We start from the raw sequence: 17,647 nt of genomic DNA on the forward strand, positions 1-17,647 counted from the left end.
ATTCACATTTTGTTATCCGTAAAATGAAAAGAAGTTTTATTGAATATGTACTAGTAAACATTCTCCAGAGCACACAGACTCACAGACTTATCCTTGCAGCAGATAGACCAAACTCTCAAAATCCCTTTGTCTCAGTGCACCAGGAAAAGAAGCAAGCAGGGAAAATAAGGGCTTTCCTTCTTCAGCCACAGTAGGTGCTACTAACTAAAAGAACCAGCTATCTACAAACTAAAAATAATGATTTACAAGCATACATCTTTGAAGACAGAGGTATTATATCTATATGGCACAATCAGGGACAAGTACACAAAGCCACTACCAGGAAAGAATCCCAGAAGTAAAGCCTCCAAGTTAAACTGGGCCATTACCCACTGGTATAAAATGGTGCATCTCCATGGACTTGAGTGAGCTCACAAGCATCTGCATATGACCTTTGAGATCCCACCTGCACCCACACACCTTCTCTAACTTCATTTAGAACAGAGAAATCCATCACCTAGTCATCCGTTAATCTGTCAGCTGTACAAACAATCAGAAATGAGAGGAGTCGTGTATTTATTACACATTTCTGAATAAGTCATGCCCAGTATCTAGGACAAACAATACATTAAACCCTAAAGAACACTTTGAAAGCTTTTTGCCTGCTGGAGACAACAATGAAAAAGTAACATGATAGAAAGAGAACAGTAAATCATTCATGATAATAATTAAAACCAAACTGTGGGTGAGGTGCAGTAAAACAACAGGGAAAACAGACTGTATTCTTAAGTATCATAATTTTTAGAGTGTGGAGTGTTTATGAGCAAGTTTAAGAAGTCCTATTTTGTGTCTTTTAGTGCAGAGATGTACCAGATACAAAATCCATGCAGAACTCCACAACCACAAGTTAGAGCTTTTTCAGATGCCCTATGACTACATCAGGCAGTGAAGCAAAAATGCTACTGTGCTTAAAATCACTTGTGCAAATAAGGCTTAACAAAAGGCACATAGTGAAATAAGGATAAATTAGACTTACGAGGGCTGAATAATGCTTTACACCAGTGATCTCACATGCACACAATCATTTTGGAATCCTAAAATTATGTTCTGAAAAAGATACAGTGCCAAATGTTCACAGTTACCACCTAATCTAATACATCTGTTGGTACCATAGTTCCCCAGATGACTGTGGTAGCCAGGAATCATGTGGATGATTATTAGCATTTATTTCAGACCTCTTCAAAGTGAAAATGTATCTGTTTCAGGAAAGCTTGTTTCCTAAAAGTATCTCAAACAAAAAGCTCAAAAACAATCAAAGCAGCCAAGTTTTGTTTCTTAGAGTCCTATTATAACACCCTTGAGCCTCAAGGCAAAGTTTAGCCTCCATTACGCATCTGAGCATTCATTATCCCAACTGTATGCCTTAAGACCTTTCAAAAACTGATTTTGAAAACATTTTGAGGCAGTAATATCTTTGGTAAGAAAGTTCTGCCCTCCATGTGCCTCCTGCTTGTTCTCAAAAAGAAAATTCTATATTACGTCAATAAAATCATGCTAGACTTTACAGTCAACACCATGTTTGACCTGGATTCATATTCAAGGGTATTTTTAGACTCATTTCTTAAACAAGCAAGATTTCTGCGATTGTGGTTTGCCTATCTGTGTATGCACCTGCCTGCCTGTCTCTTCAGCCCCATCTACCTGTTCCTAAACCCCTGGATAGTTCCAAATACACTAACGTTCAGGTATGTGAGGCATGGGGAGATGGGAGGAGTGAGACATTATTAGTGCTTGAAGTCAGCTTTTAGTAGCCATCACAGAATCCTCACAAGCCAAAACCAGACTTAATTCATTACACCACTCTTGGAAACCATGTGTGTTACCAGCTATTTTAATATTGTGACTAGCCTATGTAATATCCAAAGCATACGTAACACTTGGCATGTGCAACCCATAGAACAAAGTTTCTGCCTCTCTTTTCTTAAGTACCACTCTTTTTCTTTCAGTTTGGCAAATAATTTACTTCAGTAATATAAATATTTGAGCCGCAAACCACCAGAGAATTCAAAGACTTTGGCACTGCATCGCAGTCATGTATTATATGCTTCATTACAAAAAGTAATCCCTGTATTTTTTTAAGAAGCCCACACCAGCTGTACTCAAGCTCAAGGCAAAACATATCAAACAAGCAGCAAATTCTGAATTACAACCTACAAATTCAACATTATCCACTACAAAACCCATAGTGCCCTACTTTCCAAGTGCAAGAGAGGCAACCCTGCAAGTGAGAAAAAAACAGTCTTTGGAGACAAAACTTTTCCTACGATGTATCTAGCTGTCTGTTTCTAAGTGCACAGCTCTGCCCTCCCAGCCAGGCAGTGCCTTTGAAGGTTTGGTTCTGTAGGATATGAAGGTTTTCCTTTGCTTTCAGAACAGACTCTTCCTTTGCTTTCAGCACAAACATCAGGGACACCTTCTCCCCTACTAGATCTGCCAGCAGAAGCACAAACATTATCTCCAGCTGGGTCTCAGTACTGCCTCCAAACCTCAGCTCTCCCAGCAATGCCCTCGTATTATTTTAAAGCAAAGAAATTCCTCCATGCTCAACTGAGCAGAGCAGAAGAGCAAAACATGTTGTAACCAGCAGTACAGACCCCTAGGAACTAGCTCAGGAGCAACATGTTTCTGCCAAGGGGAGAGGGACTTCGACGGAACTTAAGATCTCCAACATCAAACTGGAAGGAGGTTCTGAAGAGAGGTTCTCAAAAGAAGGGGCTACCATGCCTTCATTTTAGGAAAAGCAGAAAGCTTATAGCTAACTCTAAGCACTCATTACAGGTTTTTTACTACTTAGGTTTAACATCTGCTGGGAAATCAAGACCAATAATCACAGCACTGGCTGCCAGAAAAAGGATGTGTAAGGATGTGCATGTGGAGGTGTTGGCAAAGCACTACAGCTGCGCAGAACCTGAGCAATTTCTTTAATGAAATGGAAATGAAAGCATAAATCACTAAAACGATACTGGAAGAGAGATTTAACTTAATGCACAAGCAGACAGATTTTGATGTCTGAAACCTGGCTATAACAGGCAGCAGGGAAATGTAAATGTAGTGTGGTTGCTAATGGGCATAATGTACAGGCAGGCAGCTTTGACAGCATGTTCTCAGCTGGAAGCTATATTCCTCAAGGACTCCTTATCTTCCACATCCACTTCTTTCAGCAACCATATAAATGTAGCGGGCAGATTTGCTAACCACAAGCATGTAGCTGCTAGGTAATGCTAGTGCTTGCAAGTTAGGCCCATAGCCAAAGCTGCTACCGGGACAAACCAAGGAAACCTGGCTTCTCCGATTCCTACTACCAACACTTTCATATACCGCTGAGACACACAGAGTAGAGAGAGCTCTCCAAGCTGGAGGCATTCCTTTTTCACAGACCTCTGAGCTGTGCTGGGCTGAATTCACCTCCTGACTCAATTTCCACTCCATTTGCACTCTTCACTCGTTCCTGTGAGTTTGCCTTTGTTTATTTGCCTCTTCAAACACAGCCAGCCTGGTTTTATTTGGTCAAAAGGATGTTTTATTTTGTCCTTTCAACCAAACAACTGCTGTCTGCAAAATTCCCAACAGACACCACCCCACAGACAAAGAACCAGCCTAGTGCAATGCCAAAGGCGAGGGTACACTATTGAAAAATCACCAGCACAGAAAAAAACATGTGAAGCAAATCAATGTATTCATGTTAAAAAATAAAGAAATACCACAATGAAAATCCATGGGGGTACCACAGTGGGACCACTTAAATGGCTATTGAGTACATGCAGCCTGATAGCCCAACCACCCACTTTTCTAATCCATTGCTGAAAATAGGCACTGCTTAAAATCCAGAGATGCATGACAACCTTTAGCCCTTCTCTCAGCCCACATGGATGGATATTACTCAGATGTTCAGGAAGCTTGCTATTTCTTCCAGATATACCAGTTGGTCTAAGAAAACCTACATTACTACTATCATTTTGGAATGGGTCTTCCAGCAAACAAATATCCAGCCAGAGCCAGGATACTCTCTGCTCACGGCAGCCTTATTCATGGAAGCCAAAGTGACAACAGACTCATCAGCTTCAAACAATGTTCTGGGAAGCCATCCCCTACTCTGTTCAATGCAAGGTGGCAAATGTACTTGGTGCTGGATACAGCGTTGGTATGGGTGGGCAGTCACCCATCTCAGCAGACAATCTAATACGTGAGTCTCCTATTGAGCAGCACTAGCTGGAAAGTCAGGCCCAGCACCCCATTAGCACAGCTCCTCTACCCAGCCAGCCTGTATTCACCCTCTACTTAACCTCCTCATAATGGCTATCTGTGTATCTATGCTCATATACTTGCTCTCCTTTTTTCTCTATTTACTAATTTCTGAACTACTAATAACAGCTAACAAGAATGATAATGTTGCAGAGCATGCAGAGGAAGGCATTTCACAAAGTGAATCACCCCAAGATGAATAGGAAGCTGCTGGACAGCAATGAATGTGAAGCTTCTGAACAGTAAAACCAGAATTAACCTCTGCCCTCGCTACCGATCATTGTCTAGTGTCAATCTCGATGGATTTTGGACTCATGCTTTCCCAAAGGCTGCATATTCAAACCTGGCATGTAAATAATTAAACTTTCTCTACGCATTTCCAAGATAGAAGAAAGGCTATTGCTGTTCAGGGTTCAGTGTAACTATACGTAATCTTGGCACTCTTTCCATCTTCTGAAATTACAGCAAAGCCATGAAGATGGCATGACAAGGAGTCACTTACTCAGCTGCTAAGGGTTCCTGCCTGGACAAAAAAACCAGCTCCGAACTAGCCACTGGGAGATAACACAAACAGCTTACAATGGAGGAAAAAAAACATTCTTCAAGGTCAAGGTTACCAATAGGGTAGTGAAAGAGGGTTATGTTTATAGCCAACCACATCACTGACAGACAATGAACTTGGTGAAGAATAAATCACGGACAGAACACAAGGTTGTCCATCAGAGAATATAAACATACATGATAACAATATCCATTTTTGAAAATTTACATTTTAAATGTAGACCTATGTTAAGATTTTCAATAGCTTCTGATTTTGCTGCATTACCACAGACATTGGCTCTTTATTATTTTTAATAAAAACTGACAAAGGCAGCATAGAACAAACTTGAATTGTTCAAGGCTGAACTCGGTGATAATACAGCATTCCCGTGACAAGGAAACGCACCCTAAGGTCCACTGTAGAAAATTTCCTATTCTCAGACACGAAATCACTTCCAAAACCTCACTTACTAAGGCCATTTAAAATGTCTTAACTATAAAAGTATATAAAAAAACTGTTTAGATTCTACCAGTGAAAAGTAAAGCACACAAGTAGTCTGTATTTTGAAGGTCACACAACCAATGTGAACTACGAACTTCAGGATTCATGAAACCACAGCATTTTAAAGAAGAGGGAGAGAAAATATTTTTCTGTCTTGCCCCAGCTGCAAAATACTAAAATGAACAAAATATAAATATTAAAATTCAGTAAAAATATTTGAGATCTAACATTTAATATTAATGAATTGTTCTGGTGAGAAAAAAAATAAATGAAGAACTAGACACCAAGAAAAAAACACAATTTTTTGTATGACGCAGGAGAATATCATGTGACTTCATCAGTATGGGACTTGCTTTTTGCAGAAGGAACACTATTTTAAAAGGTAACTCAACTTCATGGTGTCAATTTATATACTATAAAATTTATTGAAAATTCTAATCATAACTGTTCAGACTTACTTATTATGTCAAATAGCACAAAATCCAGGGACTCATTTCCCTTTTGCTGCTCTATAAAGTGGTGTTAGCAATAGTATGAGTTAACACTCGTAATTTATTAACCTCATAGGTGTTGTAGCATGGAACTAAAGCCACAGACAGGAGGCATTTAGCAAGTTATACATGCTGTGTATGTTCACAGAAAAGGAATTCCTGCTGTGCTTTTCTTGCCTCCCACATTTTTATGATTTTTTTACCCTTATAGTAACCACCAAGCCTCACATATTTTTGAGATGCTTCCTTATTTTGCCCTAAACTTTCTCCTGTTTTAAAAAGCATTCCTGTGTATTTATCAAGGAGACATTTAACATAAACTGAAGAATTTTTAATTTTTTCAGAAGCAGATAGTGAAGTCCAAGACAGACTCACAAGATGTTACAGGATGGTGTCCTGGCTACAATGACTTGTTATTCCATGGGCCAAAAAGAGAAGTAGTGTGTCACTGGAAGTGTTCGTAATGATAGCCCAGCTTTTATGATTTCTAAAAGCTCATATATCAGTCACCTTCATATTTTAATGTAGTTCTTTTGCATATCACACAAAAAAGTGTTCAAGATGTACTGGAAGGTTCAACAGGAGTGGTGTGTTCCCTTTGAGCACAACAACATGTTATCAAAGTCAGCTGGGAAACCTACATTTCAAAACTAACTTCAGGCAGGAAGAGATTTAGAATACATGACATTTAATGTTACCACTAGTTCTACCTTATTCCCTCTCTTTTCCTCTATACACCCACATAGCCATCACGAATATCTACGTTATTCAGAAAGACACAGTGACAGGAACCGAGGAGTATTGTTCTGCTGGGGACTATTTATAAGGGAAAGACAGTTGGTTCATCACTCAATTGATAAAGTCAAAAAAGTTCTTTGCCACTTGAACGTTATTCACATACTAAAATGTCCAAAATATGCAATACCTGTGATACTGAAAGAGTGAAGATGAAAGAATATGGGAAAGAGCAGACCACGGGGAAGTAAGGACCAAAGTTTTATGTTTTTTAAGTGAATGCAAATCATAGAACCATAGAATGGGTTGGGTTGAAATGCACCTTAAAGCCCTTGCAGTTCCACCCCCGCTGCGATGGGCAGGGACATCTTCCATTCAATCAGGTCATTCAAAGCCTCATCCAACCTGGTCTTGAACATCCCCTGGGATGGGGCATCCACATCTTCTCTGGGCAACCTGGGCCAGTGCCTCACCACCCTCACAGGAAAAAAAAATCTTCCTAATATCTAATCTAAATCTACCTGCCTTCAGTTTCATACCATTACCCTTTGTCCTGACCCTACACTACCTGATAAAGAGCCCATCCCCAGCTTTCCTGTAGCCTACCCCGACCCTTACGTACTGGAAGGCTGCCTAAGGGCTTCCCAGAGCCTTCTCTTCTCCAGCATGAGCAACCTGAATTCATGTAATTCATCCAGGGTCCCAATTCAGCTAAAGAGGGCTGGTAACATTTTTCATTAAGAATAGAGAGTACATACACATGGCAATTGCATCAGCCTTTGTAAGGATGAAGCACTCAGAACTATGCAAAGCGGAGTCTGACACAGAAATTAAATAATAGGCTCTTTCCTGCACCCTGAAAGCAGTCTGTACAGGAAAAACACAACTTATTCAGCAATACAATTGCTTTAAATTATTTGTAATATAGTTGCTGTGATGTTGGAGGTTGTGGTATAATATAGTTGTAATAATATAGTTGTTGTGATGTGTTGAGGGTTGGAACTTTAAGGTCCCTTCCAGCTCTAATTATTCTATGAGTCTATGACTCTACGTCCGTACTGGGACCAATGCTGTTTAATATTTTCATCAATGATTTAAACAGCGAGATTGAGTGCACCCTCAGCAAGTTGCAGGTGACACCAAGCTGAGTGGTGCGGTTGTCATGCCAGAGAGATGGGATATCATCCAGAGGGACCTGGACAAGTTGGAGAAGTGGGCCTGGAGAAATGAACTTTATGAGATTCAACAAGGCCAAGTGCAAGGTCCCACACCAGGGTCCAGGCAATCTGTGGTTTCAATACAGGATGAGGGATGATGTGCTTGAGAGCAGCCCTGCGGAGAAGGACATGAGCCAGCAACATGCGCTTGCAGCCCAGGCGGCCAACTGTATCCTGGGCTGCATCAAAAGAAGCGTGGCCAGCAGGTCTAGGGAGATGATTCTGCCCCTCTATTTCTTTCTTGTGAGTCCTGGAGTCCTGTGTCCAGATTTGGAATCCCAAACATAAGAAGAGTATGGAGCCGTTGGAACAGGTCCAGAGATTACAAGGATGATCCGAGAGCTGGAGCAGCTCCTATATGAGGACAGGCTGAGAGAGTTGGGGTTGTTCAGCCTGGAGAAGGCGCCAAGAAGACCTTAGAGCAGCTTCCAGTACCTGAAAAGACTACAGGAAGGATCGAGAGGGACTTATTACGAGGGCATGGAGTGATAGAGGTGGAGGCCTTTTAAATCGGAAAGGGAAGATATGGACCGGGAAGAAATTCTTGACGATGAGGGCGGTGAGGCCCTGGCACAAGTTGCCCAGGTAAGCTGTGGCTGTCCCATCCCACTGAAGATGTTGAAGGACACGTTGGATGGTGCTTTGAGCCCGATCCAGTGGGAGTGTCCCTGCCCGTGGCGGGGGAGGGGACTGCATGGGATTTAAGTTGCCCTCCAACCCACTCTACGACTGTCTGCCGAGCGTCGGGCCTGCTACCGCCTCTCACACTCAACCCCGCAACGCTGCAGCCTCCGCCGCGCGCACTCCTCCCGCTCCCCCCCCCCGCCAGAGCGGGGCCGGGGACGCGGGGGGCGGCGCGGAGCCCCCTCCCCGCGCGGCCCCGCGTGCTCTCGCGAGACTCGGGGCTGTAGACGCGATGTCCTTTGGAAGCGCTGGCGGGGGGGAGGAGGCAGGGTAAGGGGCGCGCCCGAGTTTTGATTGACAGCCGCAGTAGCCAATGAAAGGAGGGGATGCCAGACTCCAGCCAATCACGTGCCCGCGAGGCGAGAGCCGAGCCAATAGCGGCGCCGGGGGGGCGGGCCTTGCCGCTGGCTGATTGATCCCAGCTCTGGCGTTGTTCAGTCAGCGCGAGAACATTCTAGAGGTGAGTACGGGGCGGCCGTTGCCGGGGTCCCGTCAGCTGCTCCTTGTGCCCCGAGCTGCGCGCCGCCCTCTGCCTCTCCCTCCTTCTCCTCCTCTAACAATGCCCTCGGCTGCCTCTCGCCCGCAGGTTCCCCGGCACCGCTGTCCCTGCTGACACCGTCCGACCCAGGACGCCGGGACCCGGAGGCTGCGGCGTCCCCCGCCTCCTCCGCCCGGATACCCGCGCCCCCACGGCCCTGTTCTCCTCGCACACTCGGCTTCGTCGCAGCCCGGGGCGAGCAGCGTTGGGTTTATGTCTTTATTGGACGAAAACGGTATTGGCGCTGGGCTGGGGTGGGGCGGGGAAGGGTTTGTGTCCGGTGCCCGTGGCACGGGGGGGGTTAGAACTGGATGAGCTTTAAGGTCCTTTCCACCGTAAACCATGATCGTTGGAAAGGGGAGAGCGGGCGGGCGCCTCGGGCTGCGCTGGGGCGCCGGGTTGTGATGGTGGCGAGTGGGTTTTGTATCCGTGCTTTGGTGGGAAAAGGAAAAGAGGTGTAAAAACAACACCAAAGCAGAAAGCGCCCTTCCCTCCCCACCCCAACGCTTCCTTTGCAGCTGTTTGCTGGGTTTTATTGTTGTGTTCGTCGGGTGTTTTTTACCGCCCCCCGCAAGCACCGCCATGCGATGAGACAAGATGGCGGCGGCGGGGGCCGCGCCTCCCCGTGCGGCGCGCTAGCCGGGGGTGGGGTGGGGGTTGGATGGTGGGGGTGTGTGTGCTGTGGCGCAGTTACCAACCCGCCGCCGGGGGGAAGGAAGGGGGGGCGCGCGGGAGGCGGAGAGTGGGGGGGCCCCCTTCGAGGCTGCAGTGCTGCGCATGCGTGGCTGGAGATAGGAAGGGCGGGGGGCGTTTTCCTCGGCTCTTCCAGGGCTGACTCAGTGCTTAATTGCTGCATTTATGACTCATCGCAGGCCTGAGCGGGGCGGGGAAACGGGGCTTTGAAGGAGGGCCGGCAATCGCTGCCTTCCCGCTTGTTTTTTTTTTTTTTCCCCCTGTGTGCATAACATATAGAGGGGGTGGTGCTTGGGATGAGGTGTCTTAGGGACCAGGAGAGGGAGCTTTAGTCTGCAGCAGACAAAACCTGTAACCTGGAAGGAGGGGAAACCGCACATTCTATCTAAGAGCTCATGCTCAGTCAGCGAGATACCTGCTTTTCTCTGTGCTTCTGCAAGTATGTGGTCAGGTCACATGGTGGCTCTTTTTAGGCATCTTGAGAAAGGAAGCCTCGTGCTTGGAAGAATTTCCACAGTGCAGTTTTTGCTGAGTGTGCTGGTAAAGTCAGAAAAGTACCCAACTTCAGCCCCAAACAGTACACTGAGAAAAGGCAATACTGCATCTGGACTAACATACAACACAAGGCACATAGAAATCTCTGCTTCTTGTGTAAAGAATCTATAAACCTGACTGGAGGGGCTTAAATGATGTGGCACCAGTAGATGCGCTCTTATGCATCAGTAGTAAGAAAGCTGTTTTAATGGGTCAGTACTTCTGTCATTAATGATGACAACATGATGATGTGTCAGAATAGCTTCATAGAATAGTCAGGGTTGCCTGTATAGTCAGCCAGTTGTGGCTTAACTACTCTTACATCTGATTATAGAGACGCATGTTAATTTAAATAAATAAATACTGCTTAAGGCAACTTTAATAATAGGATTCATCCTCCTTCCCCTTCCTCTCCTTCCCCCTTTGCCTAAGAAAAAAAAACAACTGGAAAAGCTACTGCACTGCTCTGTATCTCTGCATTGCTAGGCTTTCTTCAGTGAAGCAACTTGTGTCAGACTTTTATCAGGCTTATTGTTAAGTCAGAACTCAACAGAAGCTGCTATGAGAATCCATAAGTGAGAGGGGGAATTACCTAATTTTCAACTCTTTTCCACTCCGGTCCAAAAAAACTGGTAAGCCATGTAAAAATTATGTTGGGCTACAGATTGCTGCTGCTTCATCTTACTGATATTTCTCAGCATTCTGGCAGACTTTGCTTTATGTGATAGGTTCATGCTATGATATGGAATTTAAAACCGTTTTCCAGATCTTTCTCCCATTTCCTGCAGCCTGAAACTTATCACATGACCCTCTCTGTGCAAGAGCGGTGGTCTCCATAATAAATTAAGCAGTGTTCCTTTCCCTTCCTTACTGGTCACAGCACTCCTTCAGGAGTTGATTGTACAGAAAATAGTCTTAAGCTGTTCAGTGGTTTTTGGGTAGTAAGAAAGAAGAGGGTGGAAAGCGCTGTGGTGTAGTAGAGGAGAAGGTACTTAGTAGTATAATTCAGGGGTTTTGTTTTCAGTTCAGAAGTTGAAGAAAGCCATAGCATAAAGAATTTTCTTCTTGTAATGTTAAATATAGTCCCTTGTATAGCTCTGTAGCAAAATCTGATAGGTGCATATTAAAATAAATCTTGTTTCTTTTCTGTTTATTAACACTGCAGAGCTGTTGCGCAGCCAGTGGTACCTATATTGGGGAAACATAGCATACAAGCAAGAACCTTACAGCCTCAGTGGCGAAAATTTTTTCATGTCAGAGACCGAGAACTCTTGCAGTCGTTTATGTCATCCCGTCTTCTCCAGACAGAAGATACCAAAAAACTGCAATCAAAGATCTCTTCATCTTATTGATAAAGCTACTAATAAGGCAAAATGTCTGTCAACGTCAACCGCAGTGTTTCAGATCAGTTCTATCGCTACAAAATGCCCCGTCTGATTGCCAAGGTAACTTACTAGCCATTAGTGGTAAGTAGGTAGTGTTTCACACTACTCGATCTCTTGATAGGGGTGGAAGAGAGATGTGAAGTAATAATGATAATTTTTAGGCAGATTGAGGGCAAGGCAGGGAGGATGTCTGCTCCTTTCTGTCCAGGCTAAGTGCACATTAGCTCAACTAACAAGACAGGCTTCAAAGCAGACTTTAATGTAGTGAAACTGGGAATGCATCCTGGGTTTGGCTGTTGCAGTCACTTAATCTTAAAACACTTTTTCTTTAGGTGGAGGGCAAAGGAAATGGAATAAAGACGGTTATAGTCAACATGGTTGACGTTGCAAAGGCGCTTAATCGGCCTCCAACGTGTAAGTAGTCTGGAGTGATACATGCTTAATCGGCCTCCAACGTGTAAGTAGTCTGGAGTGATACATGCTTTTATGTTCGAAGTGGGAGTGCTAAATAGCTGATAAAGCATTAATATTCTTTCTCAAGATCTGTAAGAAAGAAATGTGATTATCTCAGGATCAAATAATGAACAGAAAGAAGCAGTAGCATATTTACTAATTGTTAAAAATCACAGTGAAGATACAAGTGCAGAGGTAGTTATTACACTTTCTTTACAGATCCTACCAAATTTTTTGGTTGTGAGCTGGGAGCACAGACCCAGTTTGATGTTAAGAATGACCGTTACATTGTCAATGGATCTCATGAGGCGAATAAGCTGCAAGACATGTTGGATGGATTCATTAAAAAATTTGTTCTCTGTCCTGAGTGTGAGAATCCTGAAACTGATCTGGTAAGTGCCTTTCTCTGTATTCATGGTAGCACTATAGAAGCAGTTTTTTAGATGTTTGTGGAAGCGGAGCGAAGTTAATAGCCGTCTTGACTATGGAGAGAAAATCCAGTACATGCAGGCCCTTTGGGAAGGTTTTACACTTGTAACAGCTCAAAACTTCTGAGCTAAATTGTTGCTTCTAAACTTACTGTGGGAGATGCAAAGCGTTTAAATCTCTGCCTTAATCATGTGGACGTGATTAACGTAAACATCAGGTTTAGGCTTTAATGCATAATTGTTCCAAGTGGTGTGTTAACTGGGGTTTGTTCTTTATTGCAGCATGTCAATCCTAAGAAACAAACTATAGGTAATTCTTGCAAAGCCTGTGGCTATCGAGGCATGCTTGACACAAACCATAAACTTTGCACGTTCATTCTCAAAAACCCACCTGGTAAGTGTTTGTATTTATTTAGTGGTGGTAAAGGGAACTTATTCAGTGCCTGCGCTGTTGAAGTAGAAAAACAAATAGCTCACATCTAATTAAAAGAGTAGAAAGGCTTCAGTATACTCCTAGAGTATGTTTGTGGGTCACAATGAAGTAGCGGCCGGCATTCATAGCTTCGATGTGAGCAGTCTCTCCCCTTCCAGATTTGCCTAAGCAGGACAAAACTTTGCAGGAGGAGAGCTAGTGAGCAGGAGCTCATTGCAGTTTTGTCTTTTAAGTCAATATGATATAGAATAGTCGGAACTAGCGTTTACTATACTGCTGCTAACTGTAATGTACTTGTTCTGTGCAAGCAACACTCTGTAGTAAGCATCTAGTTGCCTGCTGCAATTTAAGCTTGCTAGAGTAGAAAAGTCTAACCTATTCCAGGAGTCTCTGCTTTGTGAGGTCACCTGTTATATAGACTTGGACAACCTGATCTCTTGATGAGAAACAAGACTTTCCCTGGAACCAGGGGTTTCCCTAGAAGGTGTACATCTGCCCTGCGTGTATCTGGGGATGGTACTATGCATAATATGCTGCTAATAAATGCATCCAGACCTTCTTGAGGCTTTGGTAGAGGGGCAGTAGTGCAGGAACTTAAGATTTCTCAAGTTTGTAGAATCAAACATTTAAATTCACTTGCAGAAAGTGGTGAAGCTGGTACAGGAAAGAAAGAAAAGGAGAAGAAGAACAGAAAAGGCAAGGACAAAGAGAATGGTTCTGTGTCCAGCAATGAGACACTTCCACCCCCACCTCCAGAGGAGATGACCCCTCCACAGGTTGTGGTAAGCAGTGTCTTGCTCTGGTTTAAAACCTTTAAATGGCTGGTATTCCTTGCAAGTCTATACTGTAACAAAAGTTTTTACTGTATCCAGAACTTCACTGCTAGAAGTATCCCAGTCTCCTCTCCATAGCAATCTCATCACCTCTTCAGTAGCATCATGTGTGCTTCTTGCTGAGTGAAAGCTGCATACTCTTTACAATCTACATGCTTGGAAAGCGGTATCTCTGTATTAGAGTTGCAAAGCTTCACTTCACTTCACTTTACGGATGGCTATATGGTCTAGTCTAACTTCCATTCTGTCTTTCCTACACCTGCGCTTCCCCCATCATTCTTTGATGTACAGATCATAGTGTAAGCTGTTCTCTAGGGAGGAATCAAAAATACTCGTTTATAAGAATACTCAAATCCGTATGCAGAAATAACACCTATTGCTAAGCTTGTAATAACATTGTATGAACCTGCTGGTTTGGTTTTGGATTTTAGGAGGAGGAGGATGATGATGACTGGGGTGAAGACACAACAGAAGAAGCCCAGAGGCGTAGAATGGATGAAATCAGTGACCACGCAAAGAACCTCACACTTAGTGAAGACCTGGAAAGAACTGTGGAGGAGAGAGTCAACTTACTATTTGATTTTGTGAAGGTGAATATTCTCTGGTTATTTGCTTGGTAGTTACTCTGTTGTAGTTGTACAAAAAGTTGATAAGGAGACTAAACACAAACTCTTTTATATCTGTTTCTGTAGAAAAAGAAGGAAGAAGGTGTCATTGATACTTCTGACAAAGACATTGTAGCAGAAGCAGAGAGACTGGATGTAAAGGCTATGGGCCCTCTAGTTCTCACTGAAGTCCTTTTCAACGAGAAGATTCGTGAACAGATAAGGAAATACAGACGTCACTTCCTTCGTGTAAGCAGTGTCTTCCACCCAGTGCGCAACAACTATTGGGTTGGCTTTTTGTTCTGGATTACTGTGAGGAAGAAGGCTTTTCGGGGTTTTTTGCTTTTAAACCCCTCTTAGCTAGGGAGACCTGCTGGGGGGAATGGTGCTAGGTGTTGTATATTTTATCTCTTTAAGTTGAGAGCAGCAGCAGCTCTTTCTGGAGGGGGAAAAAGCTAATTCCATTGCTTTTGCATCGATTCTAGTTCTGCCACAACAACAAGAAAGCCCAGAGGTACCTTCTCCATGGCTTTGAGTGTGTGGTGGCCATGCATCAGTCTCAGCTTATTTCTAAAATACCACATATTTTGAAGGAAATGTATGACGCAGATCTTCTGGAAGAAGAAGTCATCCTTGGCTGGGCAGAAAAGGTAAGGGGTAATGTTACATGTGCTATACCAGCCAAGTACCTGAATGTGAGATACTGCATCTGGTTTATCTGTTCTGTTTTAACAGCTGATGCAGATGCCATTAAAGAACTAATCTCAGATAAATTCTTCTCTGGGAGAAACATCCCTTTCGAAAATGGGCTGTTTGAGGCAGTGGAGTGTGGTTGGAGTTATAAGTTAAACTTGATCTGATGTAAATTCCTTCAGTGTTAAGGCAAAGTCTGCGTTCTTCTGTCTTTTAGGCCTCAAAGAAATATGTTTCAAAGGAGCTTGCCAAAGAAATTCGTGTCAAAGCAGAACCATTTATTAAATGGCTAAAGGAAGCTGAAGAAGAATCTTCCGGTAATGAAGAAGACGATGAAGATGAAAATATAGAGGTAGGAAAGAAAAGACTCGTTTATGTAGACAAATCAAAGGCTGTGCTATTCCTGCACACTTAAGTTGTGTGCTTTGTCCTGGTGCAGTATGAAAGAGCTTACTGTGCGTGGTGGGAACTGGAACTCCTGCTTTATAATGTTTCATCAGAGAGTTTTGCTGCACGTACTTGTCTACCGAAGATACAGTGTAGGTGGATCTTAAAGGCAAAGACATTCAATGTGGAATGGTATAGTCTCTTGCACAGTAGTAGCTCACGTAGTGCAAGATTGACAAGGTGTTGTGCATGAAGCTTTGTATTCTAGAAGAGTTACTGGGTGTGTGTTAAAAAAGCTAATTAAAGAACAAGTGGATGTTTTCCTCACAGTTTAGGCATAGGTAAAATCTGTAACCTACACTTCAGCTGTCTGTGGTTGTGACTTTTTTTTTTGCATATGGTGTTTGTTCCTCCTCCCTGTAGTACCTACTTTTCCTGGATATGAGATCCTTCTTTCTACAGATGCACATGCCCATATATGCCTTCTAAAGGCAGATACTATGGTGTAGCAGTAGTTTGAGCATGCCAGTTCGGGTTTCCTGTGCAATATTAATTCTTGTACTGGAGGGTGCCGTGTGGTGTATCTGGGAACACAGAGCAGTGTGTTAAGCAGCTCATGGTAGGAGACAAGAAGGCTGTGGAGTAGGCAGGGGTTGTGATTCCTGATGTGAAAGTTAATCTTGTGTTTACTGATGGCAGGATGTGTTGTGGTAAAAATGTGTGTCTTGTCTCTGCAGGTGGTGTACTCTACAACTGCCAGTGTACCTAAAGTTGAAACTGTGAAGCCTGCAAACAATAAAGATGATGATATTGATATTGATGCCATTTAAAGTGATGCAACGTCGCTTCCAGCATAATAATGCAAACTTCTCTGCGTTTGCTGCCAGAAGTGTGACTTGTATGTGCACAAGCTGAAATGGCTTAACATCCTGCTACTCTTTGTACTCTGAAATGTATCTTTTTACTGTGACTGGTCTTGTGTAACTAAGCCTAATACCAAGGAGTCAGCACTTTGGTGAACTGATCTAGTTTGCAACTGGCATGTTCTAGTTTGTTTTTCTAACTTGTGTTGGACACCTGCTCGGAGCACATCTATACAGTTGTGGAAATAAAGGATTTGGTTTTGGTCAGTCTTCGCTTGTGAATCTGAACTCCCTTATTTCTTTTCCAAGTAAGTATTGGTACAGCTTTGTGACAGGTGCAGAGTTGGAAACAAAATAACAAAATCTCGAATGAGACCAAAAAAACCCTTCAGTTTTAAGGCTATTTGCAACAGTGAAGATTTGAAGCCTCGGCAAGAAGCAGGTGTTGGGTAATGTACAGTGTATAGATGTCAGCTTCTGAAAACAGCTGGCAATGTGCTGGATTCTGATTCTTGCAGGCTTTTTTAACAAAACCTACCACAGATGCTCATATGCAAGTTCCTCGGGTGCTCTGAATTTTTCAGCAACTCCATTAAACACGGGTTTTGGTTTTGTACCTGGAGCTGCGGGAACCAGTACTTCTGCAGTTCACATGCACTGCCAGCTGGGCCGTGGCGCTACTGTGCACTGTCATTAGCATAGGAAATGGGCAGCATGCTCCAGTCTGATGGGGGAGCAGGGAGGCAGGCACCATCTGTGCCTTGGCTACAGGAGGGCTGGCCTGCCTAGCTCTGAAGTGAGTTTTGTAGCTGCTTGGTGCTGATACTGAGGTAGAGAGTTTCTTTATAACAGTACAAAGAAACCTAGCCTGTCTAAATCTGGAAGCTAGCATGGTGAGTCTAGGAAGATGGGACAGGGCATAGTTTTGTTCCCCTTCACAGCTTTTTGTTCCAGAAGGCCAAGTGTCAAGAGACAGCGATTTGTTTTTTCATTGTTCTTAGATTTGGTATTACAAGTTTTGAGACATGGCTGTAGTGCACAATGAGCTGTTTTTTCTAATCCAACCGAAGATTTTGTTTGCTGGTTGCAATAGCAGTGGCTTGAGCTGCAGGTTTTCCTCTGCAGAATGCAGGAGTGTAGGTCTGTGAGCTTGCTGTTGAGTTGCAGGTGGTCACCCTAGCATCAGATTGTCACTTGGCACTAGTGGATGTCCCAAACGTGTTAGAAAGATGGGGATAAACTCCAGAGCAACTGGAAGTTATGCTTTGGACAGGTGGTTTATTGCAATCATAGAAAATGAACTTAAATACAGGTTTAGTCCTGTTTTTTTTTCTCTTGTAGGAACATTTGTT

The 17,647-nt window shown here is 43.5% G+C and overlaps 1 protein-coding gene and 1 non-coding gene across 4 annotated transcripts; both read left to right on the top strand.

The window, feature by feature from the left end:
• The first annotated feature begins 8,762 nt into the window (after nt 1-8,762).
• EIF5 (eukaryotic translation initiation factor 5) lies at nt 8,763-16,562 on the top strand. Of its 3 annotated transcripts, XM_054068547.1 has the most exons (13): nt 8,763-8,910; nt 9,037-9,223; nt 10,702-10,847; nt 11,381-11,660; nt 11,933-12,014; nt 12,273-12,445; nt 12,764-12,875; nt 13,557-13,696; nt 14,179-14,337; nt 14,440-14,601; nt 14,838-15,002; nt 15,263-15,397; nt 16,170-16,562. In XM_054068547.1, the coding sequence occupies exons 4-13, from the start codon at nt 11,589-11,591 to the stop codon at nt 16,260-16,262; spliced, it is 1,293 nt and encodes a 430-aa protein (XP_053924522.1). In that variant the 5' UTR covers nt 8,763-8,910; nt 9,037-9,223; nt 10,702-10,847; nt 11,381-11,588; the 3' UTR covers nt 16,263-16,562. The 3 variants fall into 3 exon arrangements, with proteins under 3 accessions (XP_053924522.1, XP_053924520.1, XP_053924521.1); XM_054068545.1 differs by lacking the exon at nt 10,702-10,847; XM_054068546.1 differs by lacking the exons at nt 8,763-8,910; nt 10,702-10,847 and having other exon boundaries at nt 8,924-9,223.
• Nucleotides 13,220-13,343, top strand: LOC128852435 (small nucleolar RNA SNORA28). Its single transcript, XR_008450276.1, has one exon. It is a non-coding gene; the product is annotated as a small nucleolar RNA SNORA28 (small nucleolar RNA).
• Nucleotides 16,563-17,647: the final 1,085 nt, after the last annotated feature.

Source organism: Cuculus canorus, chromosome 5 (assembly GCF_017976375.1).
Source record: "Cuculus canorus isolate bCucCan1 chromosome 5, bCucCan1.pri, whole genome shotgun sequence".
Lineage (NCBI taxonomy): Eukaryota > Metazoa > Chordata > Aves > Cuculiformes > Cuculidae > Cuculus > Cuculus canorus.